General features: G+C 36.9%; 2 protein-coding genes across 2 annotated transcripts; both read left to right on the forward strand.

Moving 5' to 3' along the window:
• The first annotated feature begins 1,244 nt into the window (after positions 1-1,244).
• Positions 1,245-13,452, forward strand: LOC119785895 (progranulin-like). Its single transcript, XM_038288784.1, has 16 exons — positions 1,245-1,435; positions 1,648-1,797; positions 1,891-2,193; positions 2,287-2,460; positions 2,993-3,125; positions 5,738-5,942; positions 6,023-6,298; positions 6,392-6,444; positions 6,595-6,660; positions 7,013-7,183; positions 9,147-9,223; positions 11,724-11,873; positions 12,001-12,303; positions 12,397-12,564; positions 12,753-12,896; positions 13,005-13,452. The coding sequence occupies exons 2-16, from the start codon at positions 1,648-1,650 to the stop codon at positions 13,083-13,085; spliced, it is 2,454 nt and encodes an 817-aa protein (XP_038144712.1). The 5' UTR covers positions 1,245-1,435; the 3' UTR covers positions 13,086-13,452.
• Positions 13,453-15,475: 2,023 nt separating this feature from the next.
• LOC119785828 lies at positions 15,476-25,863 on the forward strand. Its single transcript, XM_038288654.1, has 10 exons — positions 15,476-15,722; positions 18,190-18,336; positions 21,099-21,251; positions 21,543-21,668; positions 21,878-21,910; positions 22,582-22,716; positions 23,558-23,710; positions 24,082-24,207; positions 24,348-24,728; positions 24,829-25,863. Exons 1-9 carry the CDS (start codon positions 15,533-15,535, stop codon positions 24,383-24,385), a joined length of 1,101 nt encoding a protein of 366 aa, XP_038144582.1. The 5' UTR covers positions 15,476-15,532; the 3' UTR covers positions 24,386-24,728; positions 24,829-25,863.
• The last annotated feature ends 1,254 nt before the right edge of the window (positions 25,864-27,117 follow it).

Below are 27,117 nucleotides of genomic sequence, written 5' to 3' on the forward strand. Positions count from 1 at the left end.
TACAGGGACTATGTATGTATGAACTATAAATGGTATATATAAGCAGAGTAATTTTAAGACCCTATAAAATAAATATGGAAGTTATATAAAGATTATACAGGAAAGTCAGGATATGGATTTTATGTAAATTAGAGTGGTTATAATATAGGATAAATAATGACAGAGGTTGTATGTGTGTGGGGGAGAAACAGAAATGCGAATACTACAAAGTATTGAGAAAGTGTGGACATCCATAGCACTTTTGACCTCAAAGTCAATGACTCAAAACGCAGCCAAGACTTCAAAGGAGTTGATCAGAACCACTTTGTAAATGTCCTGGATTGGCCATGCCAGAGTCCAGACAGGAATCCAATGAAACATCTGTGGGATACCTGAAGATACCTGCAGACGACTCTGATCCAACCTGATGCAGGACCAATATGTAATAATGTTGCAATATATCTTTTTTTTTCCAAAACATTTTTTAAAAGCGAGAAGGGTGTTTAAACCATTTGAAATAAGAGTCTCAAATATCCAGGCTAAGTTAAAGATAAACAACATTCATTTCCAAGGATGTACAAGTACAGCTTAAATTATTAGGAAATTATAAAAAGGTTTAATAACTCTATCAGTAATTGAAATAAGGAAAAACATTGTGCAGATATTGAAATGTTTCAAGTTTTGTTTAACTTATGTCTATTTCTTTGTTACATTACACTTAATTACATTTTTAAAAAGTGATCAATTTTATGATTTTAATAATTATGGGTTACAGATCATGAAAAATAAAAGTTCAGTCTAAGGAAATTAGGGTATCACATAAGGTCAATGCGAAAAGATATAAACAGTGAAATGTGTGAGGATGGGTAATTGCTTTTAACGTTATTCTGAAATATAAGTTAATTTTTAATTTAGGTTATCTTTGTTTGATATTAAACATGTTTAAGAGAAAAAAAAATTGTAGCAGCAAAAATAAATACTTTTCATTTTGCTGTCACTTGAACTTATAGGTTGCAAAAAGGTAAAATTAAAGATAGGGTATAGTGCTAATTAAATGTAACAAAAAAACGACTTGTAAAAAAAAATGTTTAATATAATTGACGTATTAGATGAGGCTAAAAAGCCAGCATTTAGTTGCTGTGGCCTTTACCGTCCAAGTTTAACAACCTTGGTCACTTGTTTGGAAGTGTCTATCTAAGTCTTGTGACTGGAGCAATGTGATGTGCCAAAGGTCAATACAAGCTCATAAAAACACGTATGCTCCTCGGGATCGTTGGTGTGTGTTTGTGTGTGCGGGAGTTCTCCTTCCAATGATTACTAAGCTTTTCTGAGTGACTAATAAAACACACTTTTTTGCTTCCTTGCCATGTTTGGATGGGAGTGTCCTGTGTTGGTTATAAAGAGTGAGGTACCGATATCGTGATGAGAAGCTGTTGGATCACTGGACGCATAGAAGGTAAGAATCCAGAGAATCTTAAGGATTTTGTTTTACTTTGACATTTTTCAGCTGACTAAGCTACTTTTTCCTGGACTGTTGGCATTAACATTAGAAAGAAATAACAGAAGAATTAAAAACTTCTTATTTATGATGTTAAAGCTGATTTAGGAAGTGTATAATACCTGTTTCTGGCCATGCCTGGAAGATAACTTTAACCCGCTCTTTGTCAGATGCTGAAGATCACAGTGTGGCTGTGTGTCGGAGTGTTTCTATGGGGCTCTGCATCTTGCAACATCAGATGCCCTGATGGAAGCTTATGTCCTGATTCATCAACATGCTGCCAGACTCCTCAGGGATACGGCTGCTGTCCGTATTTAAAGGTAAATCGCATACCTCCAACCATTGGCACATTTAAACCACTGGCTCCAGGGGATTCTTATGTGTGTGTTTTTTTTGTGTGTATATGTCTAAAGGCAGTGTGTTGTGCTGACCTGGCCCACTGCTGTCCCTGGGGATATCGCTGTGATTTGGTCATACAGATGTGCGTGAAAGAAAACCAGCCATGGATTAGAATACCGATGGTGAAGAAAGATGCTGTAGAGGTGCCAAGCAACCCTGAGGTGTCTCTGACCCCCTTAACGGAGGTTGAAACCAACAATGTGCCCGACCAGCAAAAGAGTACAGTTGTCTATTGTGACAACTATTATTATTGTCCTGATGGTACTACTTGCTGTAGACATCCAAAGGGGGCCTGGTTCTGCTGTCCATACTCTCCTGTGAGTAGATCTGCAAGCTGATGTCCTATTGGTCTCTTAGGAAGTGCAAAGAAATTAGTAAAACAAGCACAATCTCTGTATGTTACCTCGTAGGGAAGATGTTGCCTGGATGGCTACCACTGTTGTCCGTACGGGTATGACTGTGATCTCACTTACACTCACTGCGTCAGGCAAGGCCTGAAGTATCCCTTCATCCACAAACAAGCTCTGACTTCCATCCCTGCCTCTCTCCACTCAGCACCTGAGGACAAAAGCAGCGTGCAGGAGGTAAGATTGGGCCCACTTTCTTTATCTAAACATGAAATAGTCAAAGGCCTTGAACTTTGTCAACTTAAAAAGCAGAAGCTTCACTCAACACGGGCTCCCTGGGGTGAAACATGGTAGTGGGCACACATGGTATGGGGGTATCACCTGTGAACAGGCTTTTATTATTATTATTTGCAAAAGCTCATTCATGTCTAATTGTTCCATCACTTTAAAAGTTTAGTTATAAATGTGACAAAAATATGTATTTCTATTGTTTTGAAAGTCATGAAACTCTATTTGTGTTTTATTTGATACTCACCCAAAGCAAACTAGTATAAATACTTTAAGTCACTTTTTTTAGGCTAAATATATAGGCAGCATATATAAAGGCAGTTTAGTTGTTCCTTATCACATTAATCTATTTTGTGATAAAAATACATTTTAAGATGAATATATTTGAAAGCTCTTGGATCATATGAAAAAAACTGATGCTAAAATATGCGCATAAGAGCTGAAATAAATCCTTATTTATTTTTTTTTCTTATTTCTACAGACAGTCTTCGCAGCGCTAACAGAAAGCATCTCCGATGAACAGGGAGTTATTCGCTGTGACGATAGATTTTACTGTCCAACCGGCTCAAGTTGTTGTAAGGGACCCAACGCCGAGTGGAACTGCTGTGCCAACTAACTGGTACGATCTGCTCACCTGTTAAGGAGTTATAGGTAAATATCAGCTGTAGTAATGTCATGATGTGAATTTTAATGTGCTGCATAAGCTATGGTTCAGTAAAAGTTCATTAGAATGTATTCCCTTCCCAGAAATAAAACTAAATGAATTCTCTTTATGATTTCAGGTTGTAATTTTCAAGTGGCCAGGACTGCTTTGAGTACGGATCCTCCTCTGCTGTCAAAATGCTGAACAATTGATGGAGAACACCCACAATAAAAATATCAACCATATTTTTCTTTTTTTTCCAGACCTGCTTTCATCTGTGTTCAATATTATTTTCATTAAAGTCTAATTTTCCCTTATTGTTGTACACTGGATAAGATTTGTCTCAGTTATTTTGTAAATGATGGGCTCCAGATCACATGGGATTATCATGACATGTTATCCACCTGCCTTTACATTATTCCATGTGAATGTTTGGTTCCAAGAAACAATAAGCAACAACTTAGACATCTATCCAACATTATAGTATTCTGACATTATGAGTGTTTACAGACTAGGAAATGACACAATAAAGAATTGTCTTTCCATACACCTTCAGACTCCAGGGATTTGTTCGGGTTTTAATGCACGTTTAATAAACCCACATGGGTCTCAGCTTTCCCAGTTCTTTGTATCGCCAGGATATCATTGCTGCAGTGAATGGAAGCAGCTGAAAGTTCTACAGTCAATCTGTGCTTATTGCTTGGTTAGATTTATGTTGCAACTCGGTACAAGAAATTGTGTTGCACTTGATACAAGAGATCTGGAGTGAGAGAACACTGGAGTTTATTAGCTTTAGTGTTAGATTCTTGTGACAACAAAGGCCAGATGGCAAAAATATTTATCTCAATTTTATGACTTCAAACTGCAAAGAAACATGGTAGAAACTGTACATCAATGTCCTACTGGTTAAATAAAGTGCGTTTTGTAGGCAAAAACAACCTCTGAAAGATCTCACTGCAAAGTACAAAAGAGAGCACACCATGACTCACGAAGATTTAACCAGACTGCAGAAATATAGCTGTCAAAATCTGCTTCAAAGGGAGTATAACTCCACTTAATCTCTACAAGTTAGACGACAGTTTTCTCACAACAATGTTTCATGTTTGCACCTTAATTCCCATCTAGCTCATATGGAAGGAAGCTCACAATACTGACACACTAATTTATTGTTTATTTGCTTTAAACAATAAGAAAAGGCAAAGAGCTACGCATCAGCTTTAAAATATTGTGTAAAGGTGTAACCTTGGACAATTCACAGCACACCCACACGGCTTTAATTTAGATTGCAATACTTTTTCTTGGATCTCTGCTTTACTTCTGCTATTTAGGTATTTTCACGTCGCTATCAATTCTCTGGATTCTCTAAAACAGAGTTGGCTTAGTGATCTTCCACTAAATGGGAAAAGCTCAGTTACGCTCTGAGCTGTCAGTCTTTTGCCCCACATTGTGTAATTATTATTATTAAAAATTGCACATCAGCTCACCCAAGCACATACAAGACGCCACTGCCTCACCCTTTTCTTCATTTACACAGATTTGTCTGAAGAATAGATGTCTCTGCTCAGAGATATTAATAATAATACATACTTTACATATGTATTGAAACTTTATAGTGAATTTAAACATGAATTATTAAACATGCCTCAAATTGTAAAATTTGCACATAGATTCTTGCTTTTGGTAGTTTTATTTCTGCAGCTTGACAGAATATTAAATTGCAGCATTATTTAAGTTTTTTTTTTTTTTTTACTAAATATATTATCTTTTAATTCAAGCTTTTTCCAGTTCAGGCATCTGGTTAAAATAGAGTTGATTTTATACAAGCAGCCCATTGAGAGAGTAATCCACACATATATTACCAAAATGGCCTGGAATTATACGTATAGCACCTTTTAGTCTGGGAACTCCAAAGTTCACATTCACCCATTCATGCATACACTGATTGTGACAAGTTGCATTGTAGCCACAGCTGCACTGGGGCTCACTGCCAGACAGTAGGCAATGCAGGTGAAGTGTCTTGCGTGTCTTGCCCAAGGACATGCTGGTAGAGAGAGCGGGAGCCCAAACCGGCAACCCTCCAGGTGCAGGGCAAACTGCATTGGACACCACTGTTGCCTGGAATATTGGTATGTACTTTTTGTAGGCTCATTGCTTTATCCATGATTTATTTCCAGACAGTGAAAAATGCTCCAGCTAACCTTTCTACTTTTTATTTTCTCCCAGTCTGCCTCACTTTGTACCTCAAAGTACAGATCCAGCATGTAAACTGACACGTTTTTATTTTTAACCATCTCCATCAAAACATCCCGAAATTCTCTAGTTCTGATATGTAAGCTGAAGTCCTCCTGAACCAGAGGTAGAGGACTTTCAACTCAAGGGACAGAGAGGAGCAGCAGAGATTTCAGCAGGTGCTCCAAAGGGAGGATGGGGGCGGCAATAAATGATTGGAGGAAGGTGGAGAAGCAGCTGGTGCAAAATAACGTCAGGGATGTGTAGTAAGGTCTCAAGAACATCTCCGGCTTTGGACAGAGGACCAGCAGGGCTGCAGATGGTGATTCTAACACAGGTTTTTCACCTGGTTAGACTCCCTCTACACTACTCCCCTCCCTGCACTCACCTCTTCACACATCTCCAACCCCCAGTCCCCCAGAGACCTTCCCTCCTCCCCGCAGCAACTCTCACCAATCCCTGACCCATCCACACCTTCAATCCTCCCCACAGAGACGCCCATCAACTCCATCCCCCTCCATCTCCCTCTCCTCAAGGCCTGCTTTCCTCCCTCCTCATGGTCACTTCAATGCAGATGAGAGGCTAGCTGATAAGGCTGAAACAGAGGAAAGCCTCAGGACTGGATGGCATCCATCCAAGGCTGCTAAAGATCTATGCATACGAGCTCACAGAGCTCAGCTACATCCACAACCTGAGCCTCAGCCTGGGGTTGGTCCCCACCCTATGGAAGACTTCCTATGTGGTACCTGTTCCCAAAACACTGCATGCGAAGGAATCGGCTCACTTTACACCAGTCACCCTGACCTCCCATCTGATGATGACCATGGAGCACCTCATCCTCACACATCTCCGCACCGTGATGAGCCCCACCCTGGACCCACTGCAGTTTGTCTTCTGGCCCAGCATCATAGTAGAGTAGAGGGAGTATTATCTCCCTGCTGTAGTGGTGTTCACTCACCTGGAGACCACCGGGAGCGCAGTGAGAGTGATGTTCTGTGACTTCTCCAGTGCTTTTAACACCATCAGACTGGCGCTGATGAGGAGGAAGCTGGAGGACCCTGGTGTGGACAACTATCTGGCTGCCTGAACCATCAACTACCTCACTGACCGCCCTCAGTACATGCGGCTGCACGACTGTCATTCAGAAGTGGCAGTCTGCAGCACTGAGGTCCCCCAGGGCACCGTGCTGTCTCCATTTCTCTATACCTCAGAGTTAACCTACAATACGGACAGCTGCCACCTCCAGAAGTTCTCCCATGACTCGGCAATTGTGGGCTGTACGTCTGAGGGGAACGAGCTTTAGTACCGGTTGGTCATCATGGACTTTGTGGACTGGTGTGAGAACAACCACCTGTGTTTAAAGACCAGTAAGACCAAAGAGATGTTGATCGATTTCAGGAACATCTAGGGGCAGGACATAGAAACAGGGGAGAGTTTCAAACACCTGGATGTTCACGTCAACAACAAACTGGACTGGACTCATAAGATGGACACCCTGTACAAGAAGGGCCAGAGCCGTCTCCACATCCTGAGGAGGCTGGGGTCCTTTGGAGTTAGCCGACCCCTGCTTAAAACTTTCTATGATAGTGGCCTTAGGCCTCCTCTATGCTGTTGACTGCTGGGCCCCAGGCAGCACAGAGCAGGACAGAAAGCGACTAAAAAAACTGGTGAGGAGGGCCACTTCTGTCCTGGGTTCGGTGGAGGAAATGGCAGAGAGGAGGGTGCTGTCCAAGCTTACATCCATGGAAAACACCTTTCACCCCCTGCACCAGGCTGTAGAAGAGCTGAGCAGCTCCTTTAGTAACAGATTTATACACCCGGTGCACTACCGCAGTTGTCCATGCACTAAAATCACTGCAATTACTTATACTATTTAACCAGAAACCACACTTTACCTGCCACTACTTTAATGCACATAAGATACTGTACATATAAATCACCTTAAACCTCTCCTTCATTATTTTTTACCGTCCACTGTAAATATTTGGATGCAGTGTATATACTTCATACTTCTCTTCCTCTTTTGTGCAACTTCTGTTTGTTTATAAGAGCCCATGTCGCAAGTGAATTTTCCATTGTGAGATGAAAAAAGTTATATTCTTTTTTATTCTAGTAGATTTGAAATCTGGCAATATCGCCAAGTTAAAAAAAACTCTGAGTCTCCTGTCTGATACACTGTGGCAGTTGTGTGATTTAAAAAATAAAACGTCAAAAACTTGAAAACAAAGGAAACTTTCACCACCTGTCCACACAGTGGTCTCACTGAGACTAAATGGGGCTTAGTAGACAGACTTTTCTACTTGCAAACAATCAGCCTGATTCCTTCAATACTTCCCCTGATGGCAGGGCTTCAGGAGCTCTCAGAGATTTTCCATCACAATCTTAAGATGTTTTCGTATGGCTTTCATTTTTGTTTGTTTTTCCATGTTCTAACCATCCTTATGAAGTCTGTTGTTATTGTTGCCTGTTCAGCTCACTTCGGTGCTCTTATTTATTTGACTTTATCCATGTTGGTCTTTTTCTTGACATTAAGCTCTCTAGTTTTACTGCTTTATGTTCAGTCTCCCTTCCTCTTGCATAGGATCAAGGCCATTCAGTCTAACTCACTTAGTTCTAACTCACGCCTCCCACCTGCTTCTCTTGCTACTTTGGCCATTTCTCCATTCCACCAGCTGGAAAACACTGGCTCAATACAACTAAAGTTAAACCATATAATTACATGAATAATTTTTTTTTTTTTTTTGATTTATAAAACACTGCACATAATGGAAAATATACACCAAACAGGACATATCTACACTGCTAGAGTGCTGCAGATCAAGACCCAGGCGAACAGGGACCTTATGCAGGGACTGGTAAGCTGCCACTCATCTGTGGCAGTAAGGTAGATCTGAAACAGAGGAAGATCTCTGTCTGAGAACAGCTTGTAGAGGCAAGTGGCCTTAACTACCATAACTGCTGTTAATCTTTGATACAGAAAGGCAAATGCTAGCTTCTTAGTAAAAATAACAATTTTACTTTAAACTGTTTTTTTATGTCTCTTTCCTTTGATTCATAAGATTTATATCCATTTGGGTCAAAGTTGCCAGTCTGTCTTTAAACAAGACATTGGCAAAAAAAAAACAAAAAACTTTAAAGTTTATTTCCCTTCAGCAGTTGGAATAAAAGCATACAATGTAAACGTTAGAGGTTGTATATGTTCAGGACTTCCTGAACCATAAAAATTCCAGTATTGTAAAACAATCCAGTCAGTCATGTTATCAAGAGCGGTTTGAACCTGAGACTTCCTCTTTCTGTAATATTGTTTGGACATTTATTCCACAAACTGAACTCAAAAAGAAGAAGAAACAGGAGAAGCAGTAAAGAGAAATTTATTCTAAGCAATTCACTTGGTTCCTTCGCAAAACAACTATAATTAGAGGATCCTATTAATTAGAGGGTCTGGCCATAATGTGTTTTGCAGAGAAATTACACAGATTACAATCTTTATTTTTTTCTTCAATGTAACATATGATATGACAAGAATTTAATAAAAAAAAAATCAAGTTTTTACCAATGACTTATTCATTTGTAGTTTTAGCTGTTTTTTGTTGTTGTTTTGTTTTGTTTTTTAAGATAACAGAGGATAGGAAAAATACCCATATTTTAAAATATATATTCTAACAGTTTAATTTTATTTTTTGTATTTTAAATTTGAACTTATACTAAATTTTTTAGGCATTTGAGACATAATGTATATTCAGTGTTTGCATTTCTTTTGCAGGTTCAAATGTTCCACAGATCCTGATGGTTTCAGTTTACAGTGAAGCAAAACAGGGCATGTCTCACCAGAAAGTGAAAGTATGAGCTTCCACGATGAACTGGAAAAGCCTGACGTGCACGGGGACAGAGGGGTTTATTGGGATAAATGCCTTATTAATGGAGCCATTTTTGATTTTTAAATGTAAAACAGATTTTGGATAAAGGCAGTGATGAAAAACTTTTAGTCTCCTAATATTTTTGCACAAAGGATTTTGATAACATTCAAAAGAAACAAAAAAAATAAAAATAAAAATACAACTACAGCAAAGAAAATAAAATAATTCAACGCTGCAAGACTGAAATCTTTTTCTAGCATTGCTTTTAAATGCAACCCGAACTCTGTAGTTTAAATCCCTGCATATGTAGAGGTTTCTCTGTCTGACTTAGACGACATCTGAAACATTGCTCTTGTGTCTAACCTTGCACATTAGTGGCAACACTACATTAAAGTCCAAATCTATGTGACCACTTTTATTCTAATCTTTTGCTATAATTTTTTTGCTGCTGTAACACCACAATTTCCCCATTGCGAGACAATAAAGGCGTTTTCTATTCTATTCTGCTCAACTTTACAGAACTGAAAAGGTTTATCTTGACTACTGGAAGAGGGAGGGTCTAATTTCTGCTATAAAGAGCAGAAAGTGCGCTGTTCAGCTTAAAAGGAAGTTAAAACCTTGTGACAGGAAGCTTTTCAAACACTTCATTTGCCGAAGGTAAGAATCGATAAACCTCTTGAGCCATTAAACTGTTTTATTGCACGTATTTTACAGTTTTGATTAACGGTTTATATGCAAACATCACTGGTGGGAATATTAAGTTAATTTCTTTCTTTTAACAGTTTACTAGAGCTGTTCTTTTTCACGTTTCATGACCAGAAACATTGCTTTCAATTTTAATGAACTCTGAAGAGCAAGAATGATCTCTATGCAGGCTAAAAACTAAATACAAGCTAAAATATAAACATAACCTAAACTCCTGATTATCAGCTTTATTGCCTCTTAGGAAGTTTTGCCTTGGCTTTGTTTTTGTTTTTAACAGCAATCAGCAAGTTCTGATATTTTACAAACCACCTTCACTTAAATCAGATGGCATCGCTTTAAAGCATATTTCGGTAAATATCAAGTAGTATGAAGTCAGGAGCCATCAAAAGGCTTAAAGTCAGCCTGCGTTTTCAGTTTGAATGCTGCTGTGTGTTTGCTATTATTATCCTGTTAAATCTCCCAGCTGTACTACAAACTAGTACAACTAACAGCAAAATCAGACCTAAGCATGCTGCTACCACTGCCGTGCTTAACCCTTTATAGGGCACTCAGTGAAATACTTTGAAAATCAAAATTTCAATCCAATAGTGTTATTGGAATTCCGGACATGACCTTATTACCTTTCTAACATAAAAAAATATATGGGTATTTTGATCGCAAAAATTAATGTCAATGTAATAAAAAAACGCCAACTCTCCTGAATATATTAAGAAAAATAACAAAAGTGCTTCTATGAGAAGTTCATGAAAAAGAAACTTTTTTTTTTTTTTGGTACAACATAACCTTAGAGGCATTCATGCTGATACAAAAAAAAAAAAATCCAAAAATAATCGTTAACGAGGCTTATTAACTTTTTAAGTTTACTTTTTTAACTTTTCAGTTAGCTTTTTACCATTTAATGGACTTGTCAATTTTTTTTCAACTTAATTTACAGTAGGAAATATATAATTCAAGGGCTCCTCTAATTAGTCAAAGGCCAAAATAAGATGTACAGCCATGTAGCAGGATCTTTGCTGAATGGCTGGATAATAGATCTTGTGCTTCTAGATCTCACTGAGGCACAGTGGGCAAGTGATCAAAAAAGGTAACTATAGCCCTATAAAGGTTTGTTAGTTCTTCAAACTTAGAACAGCTCTAAGTCTTCTTTGTACATTAAAAATTGCTCTAGATACATGTGCACTTTTGAAATGGAAAGTTGAGCTTAAAGTTGGAACAATCACCTTCTTTATTGTAATATGAAACTTGAATCAAAAATGCAGGATCCTAGCATTGCAGTGATTTATTTGTTTTTATTTGGTGATAGTATGGTTTAGCTTGTGTAAATGTGTGAAGCAAGAACGCAGTTAGACAAACAACCTTAAATACAGGCCCACTCTTAACCCTACTGAATATTCACAGCCGGTGCTTAAATGCTCATTTGACTTCTGATAATGACGCTGATAAGTAAAACAGAGATTGCATGTCATGGGGAAATTATTAAAAACCTTAGTCATTGAGTGTTCAAAACCATGATCCAAATGTCAGCAGACCCACTTCTGTGTTAACTTGAGGTTTCTGTTGCTCCTGATAAAATATGACAGTGTGATTCTGCTACTTTAATCCTTGCAGGGAGAGCCATGTTCGGAAAATAGATCAGTAATGAGGCCCGGCATTTGTGCTGCAGGTTCTTAAATGAGATAAATGTTGATTAAGAAGAAGAAACAGAAGCAACAAGAAAAGACTGTGAACTTCTTTAATATCACCTGTAATAGTTAACGCTGACTCCTTGTCTCTGTCAGATGCTGAGGATCACTCTGTGGCTCTGTGTAGGAGCGTTTCTGTGGGCTTCTGCATTTTCCTCCATCGCATGTCCTGATGGCTCTGCCTGCTCCGATTTGGAAACATGTTGCCCCACTCATCAGGGCTACAGCTGCTGTCATTATCCAAAGGTACGTCACAATTCTTTGAACATCAGAACATCTAGCTCACTAGTACGGTGATTTAAGAGAACACGGTTTGATGAAGGAAAAGGGTCAGTTTCATTACTTCTCTTTCCCTGCTTTTGTCTGGATGAAGGCGGTGTGCTGCTCTGACCTGGCCCACTGCTGTCCATCGGGGTTTCAGTGTGATCTGAAAGAGCAGATGTGTGTAAAACCATATCAGCCATGGGCCAGCATACCAATGGTGAAGAAAGCAGCTGCAGAGCTCCCAAGCACCCCTAATCTGTCTGTAACTCCCTATGTGGAGGTTGAAAACAACATTTTTCCAGAAAAAATCAAAAGCACAGTTGTCCACTGCGACAACTTCAATGTGTGTCCTGATGGCACCACTTGCTGCAAACACCCAAAAAGTGGCTGGTTCTGCTGCCCTTACTCTCCTGTAAGTCGACCTATTTACAGAAAAACTATTAATCTCTTAATCTAAGATCATTTAATTCTTTGACTAACTTAGATATTTTTTTTTGTTTTTTAGGGAAAATGTTGCCTGGATGGCTTCCACTGTTGTCCTTATGGCTATGACTGTAACCACTCTTACACTCAATGTGTCCGAGAAGGATTGCGGTATTTGTTCAAACAACCTCTAACCTCCGTACCAGCTTCTCTTGTTTCAGTGTCTGAGGAGAAAAGCAGCAGAAAAGAGGTAGGAAAGCTTTGTCTTTACAGCTAGGTCTCTACTACACCCTTTATGAAAAATAAATATGACCTTTGTGGAAAGAAAACACAACATTTTGACATAAATGTATGTTTCAAATGAACTAACTCTGGTACAAAAGAAGAATCACAGTGAATATTTCTTTATTGTCTCATTGTTTGATCTTATTTTTGCAGACACCACTGACAGCTCTAACAGGAGCAAGCAGAACTTCCTTCAGCCAGGGAGTCATTCGCTGTGATAATGACTTTTTCTGCCCTAATGGTTCAAGTTGCTGCAAGGGACCAGGGGGCCCCTGGAGCTGCTGTCCCTACCCACTGGTATGGCTTGTATGATATGTAAAGTATACCTGGATGTAAAAATTCATAAATACAGTGTTTATAATTAAGGTATGTCACTAATGTTCTAACACTGGGAATGATTTCCAGGGTGCGTGCTGTGCGGACGGTAAACACTGCTGTGAGTACGGATACCAGTGCGACCCCTCTTCCTCCAAATGCAAAAAGTAGATCCCCTAAAGACTACAGGGTCACACTGAAGAAAACTGAAATCACATTATTCAACTGATCTTTTAGTGGTTTGCACTGATTTTTCATCATAATTTCTAATAAATTGCTTACTAACCTAAAGAGTCCATCTGCCTTGTTCAGGTTAAAGCCAATTGATTGCAGACGTTTGCTACACAACAAAAAACTGTAATTGAGGTCTTTAAACTAGCTTCTTATTTTTATTCTGTCTTTTTAAAGCTTTTTTTTTTTAAATTACTGTTATTATGATCTGCTGTGTGAATTAGATTGATGCCAGAGTCTTATACGGCACATCAGATCATTGAGCTGTTATTGTTTATTCTAAAATAAAGTTCAAATGTATACATTTTTCAAGAATTATATTTTTTTTCTTACTTGCCAAAATGTGATTGTCGTAATCAACCCTTCCAAACATTGTCTATATCTTTTTTTTTTTTAAACTATGTGATAGAAAGATTGGAGAGGAAGTCTCCACTCTTGGAGATTTCCTCTCCAGTCTTTGTTTTGGATACAAAACAAGAACAGTTTTCTAGGCAATGTTTAACTGCTGCATGTCTGAGAGAATCATGTAAGAAAACATCCAAACACAGGGATTTTATTCATGCAAACAATAATCGAGGGGAACAATGTGAAAATAAACTACACAATACAAGCTGTATTTTGCATTAACTTTAACATTGCCCTATTTCAAAAATAACATCTTTGAGACTGAAGAGAAATTAATCTTTTTAAATGAGTAAATATGATTGCATTTCTTATGTCTAATAATATGCATTCCCCTTTTTTTTATTTGGAAACATTATTATAATTCAAATAAATACGATTTTTCAAAGTGCAAATATTTCTGGTTCCTCCCTCAGTACTTGGTATCCTAGGTACAGTTGGTGAGGTGGTTGTGGTGGTGTTTGGCAAAATAACATGAGTAAAGTAGCATGGGTTTGTTGAGACCAGGCCTAATACTGAAAAAATATATTTCACTGATGGAAAGTGTAATGAGCTAATCGAAAACTTAAGCTGGAGTTATTACTTTTTTATGTTTTTAAATGTAATTTATTTTTTTCATTGTTTTCATTTCCACATTAACACCAAGTGGCTTAAAGTTAATAAAAGTGGATTAATTACTTTTTGAATTTGGCTCATATAAATTTAATTTAGAATTGGATTTGCTCTTTTTTCTTATTAATTTCTGTACAATTATTAATTCAATAATAATTATTAATCTATAGATAGATCTGTTTAAAATATTTCCCATGTTTCTGTCACATATTTGTGACAGTTGTAAATGGAAGTCAATGCATTTTATAAAGTTTTGATGTCACCAACAGATTTTCATAAATCATTTAAAGCATGTGCATAAAAAAAAAATAAAAAAAAAGGCAGTTGAACCAAAAAACTAAACTTAAGTATTGCAAGGGGATCCATTTGTTGTATTGGATGTGTGCGGCTTTGTTTAACAGGGACTGAAACTGCAATCTGCACTGTTTTAAATTCCCATGAGGACTGTTCTGGTTTAAATATTTTTTCTTCCCACTAACCCTACTACCTTGTTGACCATATAAGAGCAATGCTTTGTTTAAATTGATGTCATCTTAGTGAGTCTTTCTAAGTTTGGGTCTTTTTTTATCTGCATGTTCATTTAAATCTTACACATGGTGGATGTTTTCAAAAGGTAAAATTATTTTCTATATAATATGTACATTTTTGGTATTGGTGAGATTTCATAACAGATAACATCAGTGGAAAACTGTAGATTCAATTGGTTAAGAAATTTCTCAGGGTAAGACAATTACAGAGAGAGAAGGTGACATTTCTTTTAATATAACTTAAACTTTTTATTATGGAGCGGTTGGAAGCGGAAAAACAACTAAGCAATCAAGAGGAACATGTAATACATGGGTCAAAAAGGTGTAGTATAGAGAACCTAGATGTAAATCATACAGCAAATTCCAAAATACTAGGAAATGTCTAGTCTCTGTTTCAAACATTACATTAGAACTGAATCTGAAAGAAACTATAAAAGATCCATAGTATACATGGTGATGAGGACGTGAAACCTAATATATATATATATATATATATATATATATATATATATATATATATATATATATATATATATATATATATATATATATATTAGGTTATATTATATTATATATTATATTAGGTATATATATATATATATATATATATATATATATATATATATATATATATATATATATATATATTTTTTTTTTTTTTTTTTTTTTTTTTTTTTATGTGGTCCACACTCCTTACCAGTTGGTGGCGGTAATACTCACCTAACGTTTTTTTACCACTTGCTATAAAAAAATTCAAGAAGAAGAAGAAGCAGCAGAAGAAGAAGGAGAAGAAGAAGAAGAAGAAGCATAACAAGAATAACAAGAAGAAGCGGTTTAGGTGCAAAAATGAGCGAAGTGGAAAAACTGAAGTCGTTTGTGGCTGCACGGCTGAATGAAGCTGCATCTGAAATCATGGCTGCTTTCGCCAGAACATTATTGGATTACGAAAAGGAAGTTGCTCGGTTAAAAGAGGAAAACATGCGCCACTCTTCTTTGGTGGAGATTATTCTAAAAAAGAAGCTGCCCGAGAAAACAGGTTCGTTCATTCTATTTAAAGTTTGCTATGAGATTATTTCCGAGGATAAAACAGAATGCAACCTGTTTAATGAAGATAAAATTATCACTGAGATTAAGCTATGGTTGTTGTTGTTGTTGTTTCTTGTTTTAATGGCGGTTGACAAGCAACTTATTGGTGTGCATTACCGCCACCTACTGGTAAGGAGTGTGGATCAGGACGCACTAAATCCTTTCTATCAGTTTAGTTTTCTTAAGAAAGCTTATTAAATGACGTAAATATTCAGAAGAGGAGCAATATCCCAACATATCTGATATTTTTAACTGTAACATATTCTTTAGAAGTCGATATTCTAATTTCCTTCTCTCCTCAGAGTACTTTCGACATACCAACAAAACATCTTCTACTGTCTCTTCTTGAAAACAAAATGCATGTACTGTTTAAGCCTGTATGACCAAAACGTAACCTGGATATGATATTTTCTTCTTTTCTACTTCTTCCTGTTCCCCTCATTACCCCAACTTTCCTTTGAATGCTATAAAGCCATCTACCAGTTCTTTCCTCCTCCCACTGTTTTTGCCACCTTTCCTTAACCTTTTGTTTTATAATAGATTTTATCTCCTCTTTACTAAATGGAATCAGTATCTCAATGTAACTGTTTTTTGAAGCTTGTTTTGCATATCTGTCTGCCAATTCATTTCCTATTACTCCTATATGAGATGGAACCCATGTAAAAATGACAATTAATCCCATAGTCTGAATTCTATAAAGTATTAACTGAATCTCCAATAGAAGGTCTGGTCTACTATTGGACTGATTATTTTTAATTGAATATAACGATGAGCTTGAATCAGAGTAAATTAAACTTCTTAGAGGACGAACCTCTTCAATCCAACTCAAAGCCAAAATAATTCCCATCATTTCCCCTGTAAACACTGATACGTCATCAGAAATCCTCTTACATTTTTTAATATCAAATTCTGGGACGATAAATGACACCTCATTGTTGTTACTTAGGCTTTTAGATGCATCTGTATACACTTGAACATAACCAAAATATTTATTTTCTATATATGATTGGACTGAGCAAGATTCTGAAAAATTTCCTTTTCCCCTCTTCTTCAACAATGATAAGTCCACAATGATTTAATTAAATAGAGATGGATGAACCAGTGACAGAGGAACTGTATCACTCATTTTTATGGATGATATTAAGCTATGGTGAGTTTCAGATGAGGCTAAAGCAACAACGGAAGTGGCGGCCACGAATTTCGCTCGGCCCTGCCGGAAGTTGCTCAGGCTTGGAGCTTTCAAAGTAAAAGAAACGTAGTGATGCTTTTATTTATTTTTATTTTAATCTGGAATTTGGTGATAAATACAAAGTGAATTCTAAAATCATCTGTTACGACTTTATGTGAACATGGAATTGTAATATGTTTTATGATAATCTGGAAGTTCCTTATCTGAGAATCCTTTCCCCTTAGATTCCTCATAAAAAAAAGTCTGATTTCTAATTTTAACTACCTGAAATGACTAGAATAGAAAATCCCTTTATTGTCCCACAATGGGGAAATTCTGGTGTTTCCAGTTGCAAAAAGATTATAGAAAATATGGTCAATCAAATATGGACTTTAGAAAAAATGATAAGAATAACATAATAGTGAAGAGTTAAAATATATACTATAAAATACTGTAAAGTTTTTTCACAATATAAATACTGTGCACCTGGAGAATAAATAACCAATATACAACTATTGGCATTTTTACAGTAATGGATATTTGAAAATAGCGGCAACATCAGAGATGTGCAAAATGACAGCAGCATGTTATTTAACGGACTAAGGTAGAAATAAGCAAGAATGTAAAAATTAATTGACGTTGTTGGGAACATTGATGGTTATAAAGTCTAAAAGCTACTGGAAGGAAGGATCTGTGATAACGCTCCCTGTGTGAAATAGCCATAGAACTTGTATCCAGGAACAATTTTTCGACAACTTTCTATTTTCACACATCTAAAACCTAAACTTTTATTATAATTATTATGAATGTTGTTAATCTTTCTTAAGATTCATATACTATTCAAAAATATATCGTTTCACAACAAAATAAGGTGAAATTTTATTACAAAATATCTTAGAAGAAAATACAAAATTACAAAACTAACAATATATTGCTTACAATAAACAAAAAGAGGACAAAAAAAGACTGTGCTTCCGTAAATAAAATTATTTTACTTAGATAAGTTGAAAATTTAGATAAGAAGAACCAAAACTTAAAAAAGAAAATGCATCTAGGTGTATTAAATTGTAATTCTAATTAGGCCGGTGCTGACAGCAAATTGTTAGTAGATACTATGGTTCCTACCAGATCTATAGAAGCTTAATAGATGACTCTTATTCTGTGAGAGAACAGTGAGCCACATCTTTATCTCCAGAACATCCATGGAGGTTTTGCTCTTCAGCAGCTTTTTGTCATCTCTTTTCTGCAGCTTCTTGTGTCAGTGAGAGTGCCATTGTTGAGGTCTCTGCCAACCCTGGCTCTAACCCAACTGCCAAAACTTCTGATGCTGGCCGATCTGCACTGGACTCAGAAATGTATCAGAAAGTCAAGAAAATAACATGCAAACCGAAAACTGGTGAGAAGAATTGTCCATGCTTGCTGTTTGATTAGATGCATGTTGCTGATTAGAAACAAATGTCCTACTCTGGAAGTAAACTGTAATACTTTAACAATAATTCATTTTTGCTTCCTTAAATGTTTCACTCTTTGTTTCATTGCTGCCATTTTCTAAAATCAATAAAGTAAATTTAATAAAGTCAATTTCATCTGGAAGGAATGGAAAAACAAAAATGTAAAAGTTTTTGCAAATTTATTAAAAAAGACAAACTGAAATATCACATCGTCATAAGTATTCAGACCCTTTGCTCAGTATTGTGTAGAATCACCCGTTTGAGCTAGTACAGCTGTGAGTCTTGTTGGGAATGACGCAACAAGTTTTTCACACCACACCTTTGGGGATCCTCTGCCATTCTTCCTTGCAGATCCTCTCCAGGTCTGTCAGGTTGGATGGTGAGCGTTGGTGGTAGTGATGTTATGAGATGAGCCAAGGCTTGAAGGCATGTGTCGAGTTATGGAGGGGGCGTTTCCCCGAAGCGTTTGTCGAGGCATGATTCGTTTAGGGGAGGGGCCAAAATTGATGACATCAAGCCTCACTACCATGATACCTTTTAACCGCTTCGGGAAGCGGTTCAGAAAGCAAGAATTTCGACAGGCATTTAAAAAGCCTCACTACTCAGTCAAGATGTGGGAGTTTGTAGGAGAGTTGCTGTCAGTTGAATAGATATATTGTAAGAATAGATTGGTTGGAAAAACAACTAATCTAGGTTAAAACTATTTTGGTCAGATTAAACAATGTGATGATCAAAATCTGAGCACACCACTGGACACAGTTGTACGTTTACTGTTGAGTAGTATTGCTCTCTATTGAATTCTTAAGAATTTTAGTAGCTTTATCCATAAGACGCTGAATTCCACTACTCAGATTTATGGTTCAAGGCCCACCTTTGACTTTTGAAAGTTGCAATTATACTTAAGTATTTTGGCAAATGAGACTAATTTGTATTGGTTTGCCCTAGTAAAAATATAGATTGGGTAAAATACTGCCAAATTAGATTGGTTGGTTTAGCCAAAAGATTGGTTGAACGCATAACCTCCAACCCGATTAAAACCAAAAACTGTGGAAAAACTATTATGTTTGAATAAAAATGACTTGACAGCTTTCATTGCTCACCATTGCCCTATTTTCACAAACATTTTCACTATGTGCTTAATTTAATTTCACTAAAATGGCAGAAAAACAGTGCACCTTAAATTATTGTTCTCTAAGACATTTCACACTTAAAAAAAAATTATTATACACACCAATCATTCATGATTTCACAGGAACTTATATAGGGGAAAAAAAGAAAAAACAATTGCATAAAATCACAGATTTTATTACAAAGTGTAGTTATGCACTCCACCAGTAGGTCGGTGACATGTTCACATGTGGCTTCATGAACTGGGGATTGTTGAATCAATTTGGCCAAACAGTTCAATGAGGCCTCATCTCAACATCACTAGTTGGTGGACAGCCATTTTCAGGTCTCTCCAGAGATGCTTAATTGGGTTTATGTGAGGGCTTTGGCTGGGCCAATCAAGAACGGTCACACGGTTGTTCCTAAGCCACTCCTCTGTTATTCTAGCTGTGTGCTTTGGGTCATTGTCTTGCTGGAAGGTGAACCTTCGGCCCAGTCTGAGTACCTGAGCCCTCTGCAAGAGGTTTTCTTCCCGGATATCTCTGTACTTTGCCGTATTCATCTTTTCTTCAATTGCAACCAGTTGCCCTGTTCCTGCAGCTGAAAAACACCCCCATAGCATGATGGTACCACCACCATGTTTCACTGTTGGGTTTGTATTGAGCAGGTAAAGAGAAGTGCCTGGTTTTCTCCACACTTACCACTTAGAATTAATGCCAAAAAGTTAAATATTGGCCTCATCAGACCAAAAAAATCTTCTTTCATAGTCTGGGAGTCCTTCGTGTGTGTTTTGGCAAACTCAATGCAGGCTTTTATATGTGTTGCACTGAGGCTTCCGTCTGCCCACTCTGCCATTAAACCCCGACTGATGGAGGGTTGCAGTTTGGCCGTACGGCCAGGTTTAAGAAGAGTATAGGTCGTCCCAAACTTCTGCTATTTAAGGATTATGGAGGCCACTGTGCTTTTAGGAACCTTAAGTGCTGCAGATATTCTTATGTAACCATGGCTAGATCTGTGCCTTGCCACAATTCTGTCTCTGAGCTCCTTGAGCGGTTCCTTCGACCATGATTCTCGTCTGCTCTGACATGCACTGTGAGCTGTAAGGTTTTATATAGACAGGTGTGTGCCTTTCCTAATCAAGTCCAATCAGTTTAATTAAAAACAGCTGGACCTTTTCAAGGAGAATCAGAAAAAATGAACGGCATGTGAGTTAAATACGGGTGTGACAGCAAAGAGTCTGAATAATAATAATAATAATAATAATAATAATACATTTTATTTAAAAAGGCGCCTTTCTGGACACTCAAGGTCACCGTACAAAACATAAAAAGTGTCAGAAAAAATAAAAATATAATTATAAAAACACTTATACTTATGACTATTTGATATTTCAGTTTTCTTTAATAAATTTGCAAAGATTTCTACATTTATTTATTTTTTCCTGTCAAGATGGGGTGCTGAGTGTACATTCAAGAGAATTAAAATTGACTTTTTTGTCTTTAGCAAATGGCTGCAATAAAACATAGAGTGATGAATTTAAAGGGGTCTTAATTCTTTCCGAACCCACTCTATAAATCTGTTTGTTTGTTTCATCTTTTAGGGAAAATTACAGCCTTCATCTCAAAAGAACAGTTTCTGAAGTTTTCAGCTGGGAAGAAGTGCCTGTTCTGTGTCAAGGAAGTGGCCGCCACAGAGCACCATCTTCTCAAAAGACATTATAATATAGCTGTTCATTTTATTCGCGATGGCATCGGTAGGTTTTTATATATATCTATACATTACATTTGAAAACACAGTGGGGGGGTTAAAACGGCACACTACTGTTTCTTATTCCACTCTGAGGGAGCTTTTTAATTAGAGCTCCTGGTCTACTTCCTTTTTGTTTTTATATATTTATATTTAAGGGAAAAAACAACTTAATTACTGCCATAGTAAATCTAGAGTAAACATCTCTGCATTTTTTTTATAAGACTATTATTTAATTTGAATTAAATGGGTGGTTGTCTACCATCAGCTGATCTTTTATTTTTGTTCCTATTTGCAGCAAGATTTGTGATCCCGTGTTTGTGTTCAGCAAAAATCCAGGAAAGAAGTCACTGGCACTGCCCATGCTGCCAGGAAATAATTACTCGACGATGCCATTTTGGGATGCACATATGGAGAAAACATGGTAGGTTGTACTAGAAATGTATGGTTTTACTTCAGAATCTATAACAGGAATTCAATTAGTCAGGAAATGGTAAGAATGTGTGATCTTGAATAATTTAGGTTCAAAAAGGCTTTATTAACCCTGAAGGAAATTTAATGCGAGTTCTTGAAGATGTTGAGAGCATTTATATTTTTGGTTTTCGCTTACTTTAATTTTTTTTTTACTTGCAGGTTATCCTGTGCTGAGGCCAAACCCAGAGACAGGTTAGTATGTTTGATTCTGATCTCCATACAGGATTACAGCAGTACTGTTTTTTTGTAAAAAGGGAATAAACCCTATTTATTATTGCACAGCTTTACAGTTATCTCTGCTGGTGAATATATTTTCCCCTTACCATCCTTTATAACCCAAATTGCCAAAATCTGCCTTTCTCTTTGTCCAGCTTTATTACTAACACATCCAACAGTTTAAAACTTTTCAGTGATATCTGAAGAGTACGGTAGAACTAATTTAGAAAAACAGACTTTTTTTTTCTTGTTGACATTTCCTACCTTATAAAAATTACAGATTCTAATGTCTTCCCTGTCTTAAAGAATGGCTCAGGGACTGTCCTATCATACTTCCTTTATTTAAAAACAAAAAAAGGAATTTATTACAAAATAATATTTTCATAGTAAAAAAAAAATCTGATGCATTAATCTCAGTCTAGTTTTCTGGATTTTCAATGATTGATGCATTTGTTTTCTCCTTCTGAATATTTATACTCAAACTGTCAGCAGGATAAGTATTTGCTTGAGTAAAAAATAAAATTTTTAGGTTTACTGGTTAAAATTTGTTTTTTACTACAGCTAATGAGTTGTAGTTTCCTTAGGCATTAAAGTAACAACATTACTGGCTGCTGTCATGAACAACACTACAATGCTTTCTGCTCTAGGGAACCATCGGCCATCCTCCAATGAAGCAAACTCTTCAGGTCATGAAGGCTTGCATCGGGAAGAGTTCAATAGTCAGAAACCTCAGCAGCGAAGGGCTTCACTGCTTCTTCAAAAGAAAGAAAGAGCAGAAAAAGGTATCAAACCAGAGTTGGGTTATGCCAAGGGGCAAAAATGCATGAACATTTAATGTAAAACCTTTTTATTTCTTGCTCCATAAAGCCCCCACTCATGGAGGGCTGCAGTTATAGTTCACTTTGTGGAACTTTTTCCTATCTCCCTATTGGAGCTCTGGAGCTCAGTTATAGTGATCTTTGGGCTCTTCTCACCTCTCTCACCAGGGCAATTCTCCCACGATTGCTCAGTTTGGCCGTACGGCCAGGTCTAAGAAGAGTATTGGTCGTCCCAAACTTCTTCTATTTAAGGATTATGGAGGCCACTGTGCTTTTAGGAACCTTAAGTGCTGCAGATATTCTTATGTAACCTTGGCTACATCTGTGCCTTGCCACAATTCTGTCTCTGAGCTCCTTGGGCAGTTCCTTCGACCTCATTATTCTCATGACTGCATGTCATGTCATGAGAATAATGTTTTATATAGACAGGTGTGTGCCTTTTCTAATCAAGTCCAATCAGTTTAATTAAACACAGCTGGACTCCAATGAAGGAGCAGAACCTTCTCAAGGAGAATCAGAAAAAATGGACAGCATGTGAGTTTAATATGAGCGTGACAGCAAAGGGTCTGAATACTTATGACTATTTGATATTTCAGTTTTTCTTAAATAAATTTGCAAAAAATTCTACATTTATGTTGTTTTTTTCCTGTCAAGATGGGGTGCTGGGTGTACATTCATGAGAATTAAAATGAACTTTTTTGTCTTTAGCAAATGGCTGCAATGAAACATAGAGTGAAGAATTTAAAGGGGTCTCAATACTTTCCAAACCTACTGTATAAATCTGGGTTTTTTTTTTATCTTTTAGGGAAAATTACAGCCTTCATCTCAAAAGAACAGTTTCTGAAGTTTTCAGCTGGGAAGAATTGTCTGTTCTGTTTCAAGGAAGTGGCCGCCACAGAGCACCATCTGCTCAAAAGACATTATAATTTAGCTCTTCATTTTCTTCGCGATGGCATCGGTAGGTTTTAATATATATCTATACATTACATTTAAAAACACAGTGGGGGGTTAAAACGGCACACTACTGTTTCTTATTCCACTCTGAGGGAGCTTTTTTATTTTGTGCTCCTGGTCTCCTTCCTTAAGATGGAGTATAAACATCCCCTGCTGTTATAAAAGTATTCACCTTAAGTATAATTTCCAGATTATCTCTGAAGCTTTTTGTTTCATATATTTATATTTAAAGTGGAAAAAAAACGTAATTTAATTACTGCCTGAATAAATTTAGAGTAAACTTCGCTGCATTTTTTTTATAAGACTTATTTAATTTGAATGAAATGGGTGGTTGCCTCCCATCAGCTGATCTTTTATTTTTGTTCCTATTTGCAGAAAGATTTGTGATCCCGTGTATGTGTTCAGAAAAAATCCAGAAAAGAAGTCACTGGCATTGCCCTTGCTGCCATGATATACTTACTCGACGATGTCCGTTTCAGGACCACATATGGAAAAAACATGGTAGGTTGCGCTAGAAATGTGTGTTTTTACTTCAGAATCTTGTATATAACAGGAATTCAATTAGTCAGACAAAATGGTAAGAATGTGTGATCTTGAATATTTTCGTTTTTGCTCACTTAGATTTTGTTTTTCACTTGCAGGTTATTCTGTGCTGAAGCCAAACCGAGTGACGGGTTAGTATGTTTGAATCTGATCTCCGTACAGGATTACAGCAGTAATGATTATTTGTAAAAAAGAAATAAACCATATTTATTATTGCACAGCTTTACAGTTATCATCTCGGCTGAAGAATATATTTTTCCCTTACCATCCTTTACAATCCAAATACTACAGCTGATGAGTTGTAGTTTCCTTAGACATTAAAATAACATTACTGGCTGCTGTCGTGAACAACACTACAATGCTTTCTGCTCTAGGAAAAAGTCGGCCATCCTCCAATGAAGCAAATCCTTCAGTTCTTGAAGACTTTCTTCGGAAAGAGTTCAGTAGTCAGAAAGAAAGAAAAGAGGGAGCAGAAAAAGGTATCAAACCAGAGTTGCATAATGTCAAGGGGAAAAGCTGCATTAACAGTTCATGTAAAAGCTTTTTATTTTATTTTTTTTTCTTCCTCCATTTCCTCAGACAAAGTTCTAAACATGGTGGATGTCAGGCACATCGGCAGCAGTCAACCAGAGCATCACAATCTTTATCAAAGTCAAGCCCAAGAAGAAGACATGCACATCTGTTTGGAGGACTCTTCCATTGATAAGAATGCTGGAACCCCTCAGCTTATGGAGACTCATCAGAATGGTGGTGTTGGTAAAGGGCTGGATTCAGCAGGCAAAGGGCAGCTATCAAATGTAACTGGTGTTGTCACAGAAGGCAAAGGTTTCAGCAATACTGGGGAATCGAAGAAAAGCAAAGGAGCATCCTCGAGCTCAGATGATCGTAGCCCACCGAGCAAAAAGCATGCAAAATCAGCAGGCCTGAATTGAAAAACATGCAGGGGACAAAATTTGTATTTGTGGGGTTTGTGGAAAAAGTCTGGTGCAAAACAAAAGATCTACAAGAACACCTGCAGATCCACAAGGAAAAGAACTCATGTGGCAAGCAGTTTTCCAGTAAATACCGTTTGGAGCAGCATAAGAGCTTTCATCGACTAAAGACCCTAAACAAAAAGTCAACAGCATCATCTCACATATGGCTGAAATTCTTTAGGAATAAAGTATTTTAGCATCTGTTCTCTCAAAGTTATCTACATATGAATAATAGTATCAGTCAATGCAAATACACATTTCTTTAAAAAAGTTCATCTTTTTTTGAAAAGTAGATTCCTAATAACTACTGTCATTAAAATCTAGGACTTTTTTATATATTTGTGGGTGTCACTTGGATACTGTTCAATAGAGCCATTGATTTCATTGACAGTTTTAGATTAAATTTACAAGGTTGGGCAAGTTTTTTTCTTTTTTTTTTCTTGTTGGCACAGAACAATAGAATAACAAACAAATGGGACAAAAGTACACTGTTTGTATATTAGAAACAAAGCCAAGGTTGTAGACTCCTGGTTTAACGTGAACGCTGTGATCCTATTTTGCTATAAATGCTTAAAGCTAACTGAAATTGTGAAATAACTTCCAAATTGTAAAGGTGAAATATTAAAACTTGTCCAAGGGATAGATCAGTTATGGTCTCTTCTGTCAGCACGTATCAGAATAAGTTTATTTAGTATTACATTACAAAAACTGATCTAAATAAGCAAAGATTTTCTGAAAATAAGGATATTTTCCCTTAATCTGACGCAGTTAGGTTTGACGATCTGCCAAAGGAACAAGTGTTTTACTTCTTAACAATATGCGAAAACGTATCAAATATAAACTGAAGTTATTTTCTTACTTTAAATGTAAGTCATCTTATTACATTGACAAATTGCTGCTAAAATTAAGGGAAAATCCACTTCAAGAAAAAATATATCCAATTGTTGTGCCTTATGCCATGATTATACTTTTTGGATATTAGGAACCAGTGTCCGTATTTCATCTTGACATGTTGATGTGGAATCAGCTGTGGAATCTCTGCAACAACCCCGTTTCAGCCAAGGCCTACACAGGCAAGTCACAGAGGTGTGACCATCCTCTTTCGCTCTTTGCCTCCTCTCCCTTGCCCAGGAAGCTGGGGTCCCCTATGGCTGGTCCTCCACCACAGTGGAGATGCGGGCCCCAAGGGAACCAGATCTCCAGAACCATCAAGGATAAGTCAGAACCTTTCAGAACCAAATTGCTGCAAAATAGACATTTTGCAACACATTTCTCTTAAGTTTCAGAACTTATAGAGTCAGACTGGAGAGAATAAATTCCTTGATGAACGACTGAGACAAAGAACCCCTGCTGTGCCCTGACTGCAGGGCTGCAAATGGATGAAACTCAAGCTTTCCAAATGGACATGGAAAAAAGGTTTGCAGGTCTGGCATGATTAGGGACAGAACAAACATGTGTTTACTGATGAGTAAAGTCAAGCTAACAGAATAGACTGCATGCTACGCTATGCTACAAGAATATGTGTTGAAGCTTGGAGAAGCTTTAGTTTACTAAGTGTTTAAACACTGATATAACATTAGTGTTCATGTGTTCCTCAGATGCTCTTTATATTTTGATTACCAAGTATGACCAAGAGTCATTTAGTGGAATGTTGATGTCTATTCGCTTTTAGCTATTTCAAAGAGGGTAAAGAATCATTTAACTAAAGGTTATTGGTTCTTGATTAAGCAAATAATTTAATAAAACATAATTTAGCCAAATGATGTTTTATTCACATCATGGTTTGCATTGTGAACTGGTCTGAAAACATTCCAATTTCTTTAAAATTTGTGAAAAGCTAATTTGATTACATCCCAAATTCTTCCAGATAAACTTTGGTTTCAAACACAAAATC

Source organism: Cyprinodon tularosa, unplaced genomic scaffold (genome assembly GCF_016077235.1).
Source record: "Cyprinodon tularosa strain WSP-4 unplaced genomic scaffold, ASM1607723v1 ctg26, whole genome shotgun sequence".
NCBI classification, from domain to species: Eukaryota; Metazoa; Chordata; class Actinopteri; order Cyprinodontiformes; family Cyprinodontidae; genus Cyprinodon; species Cyprinodon tularosa.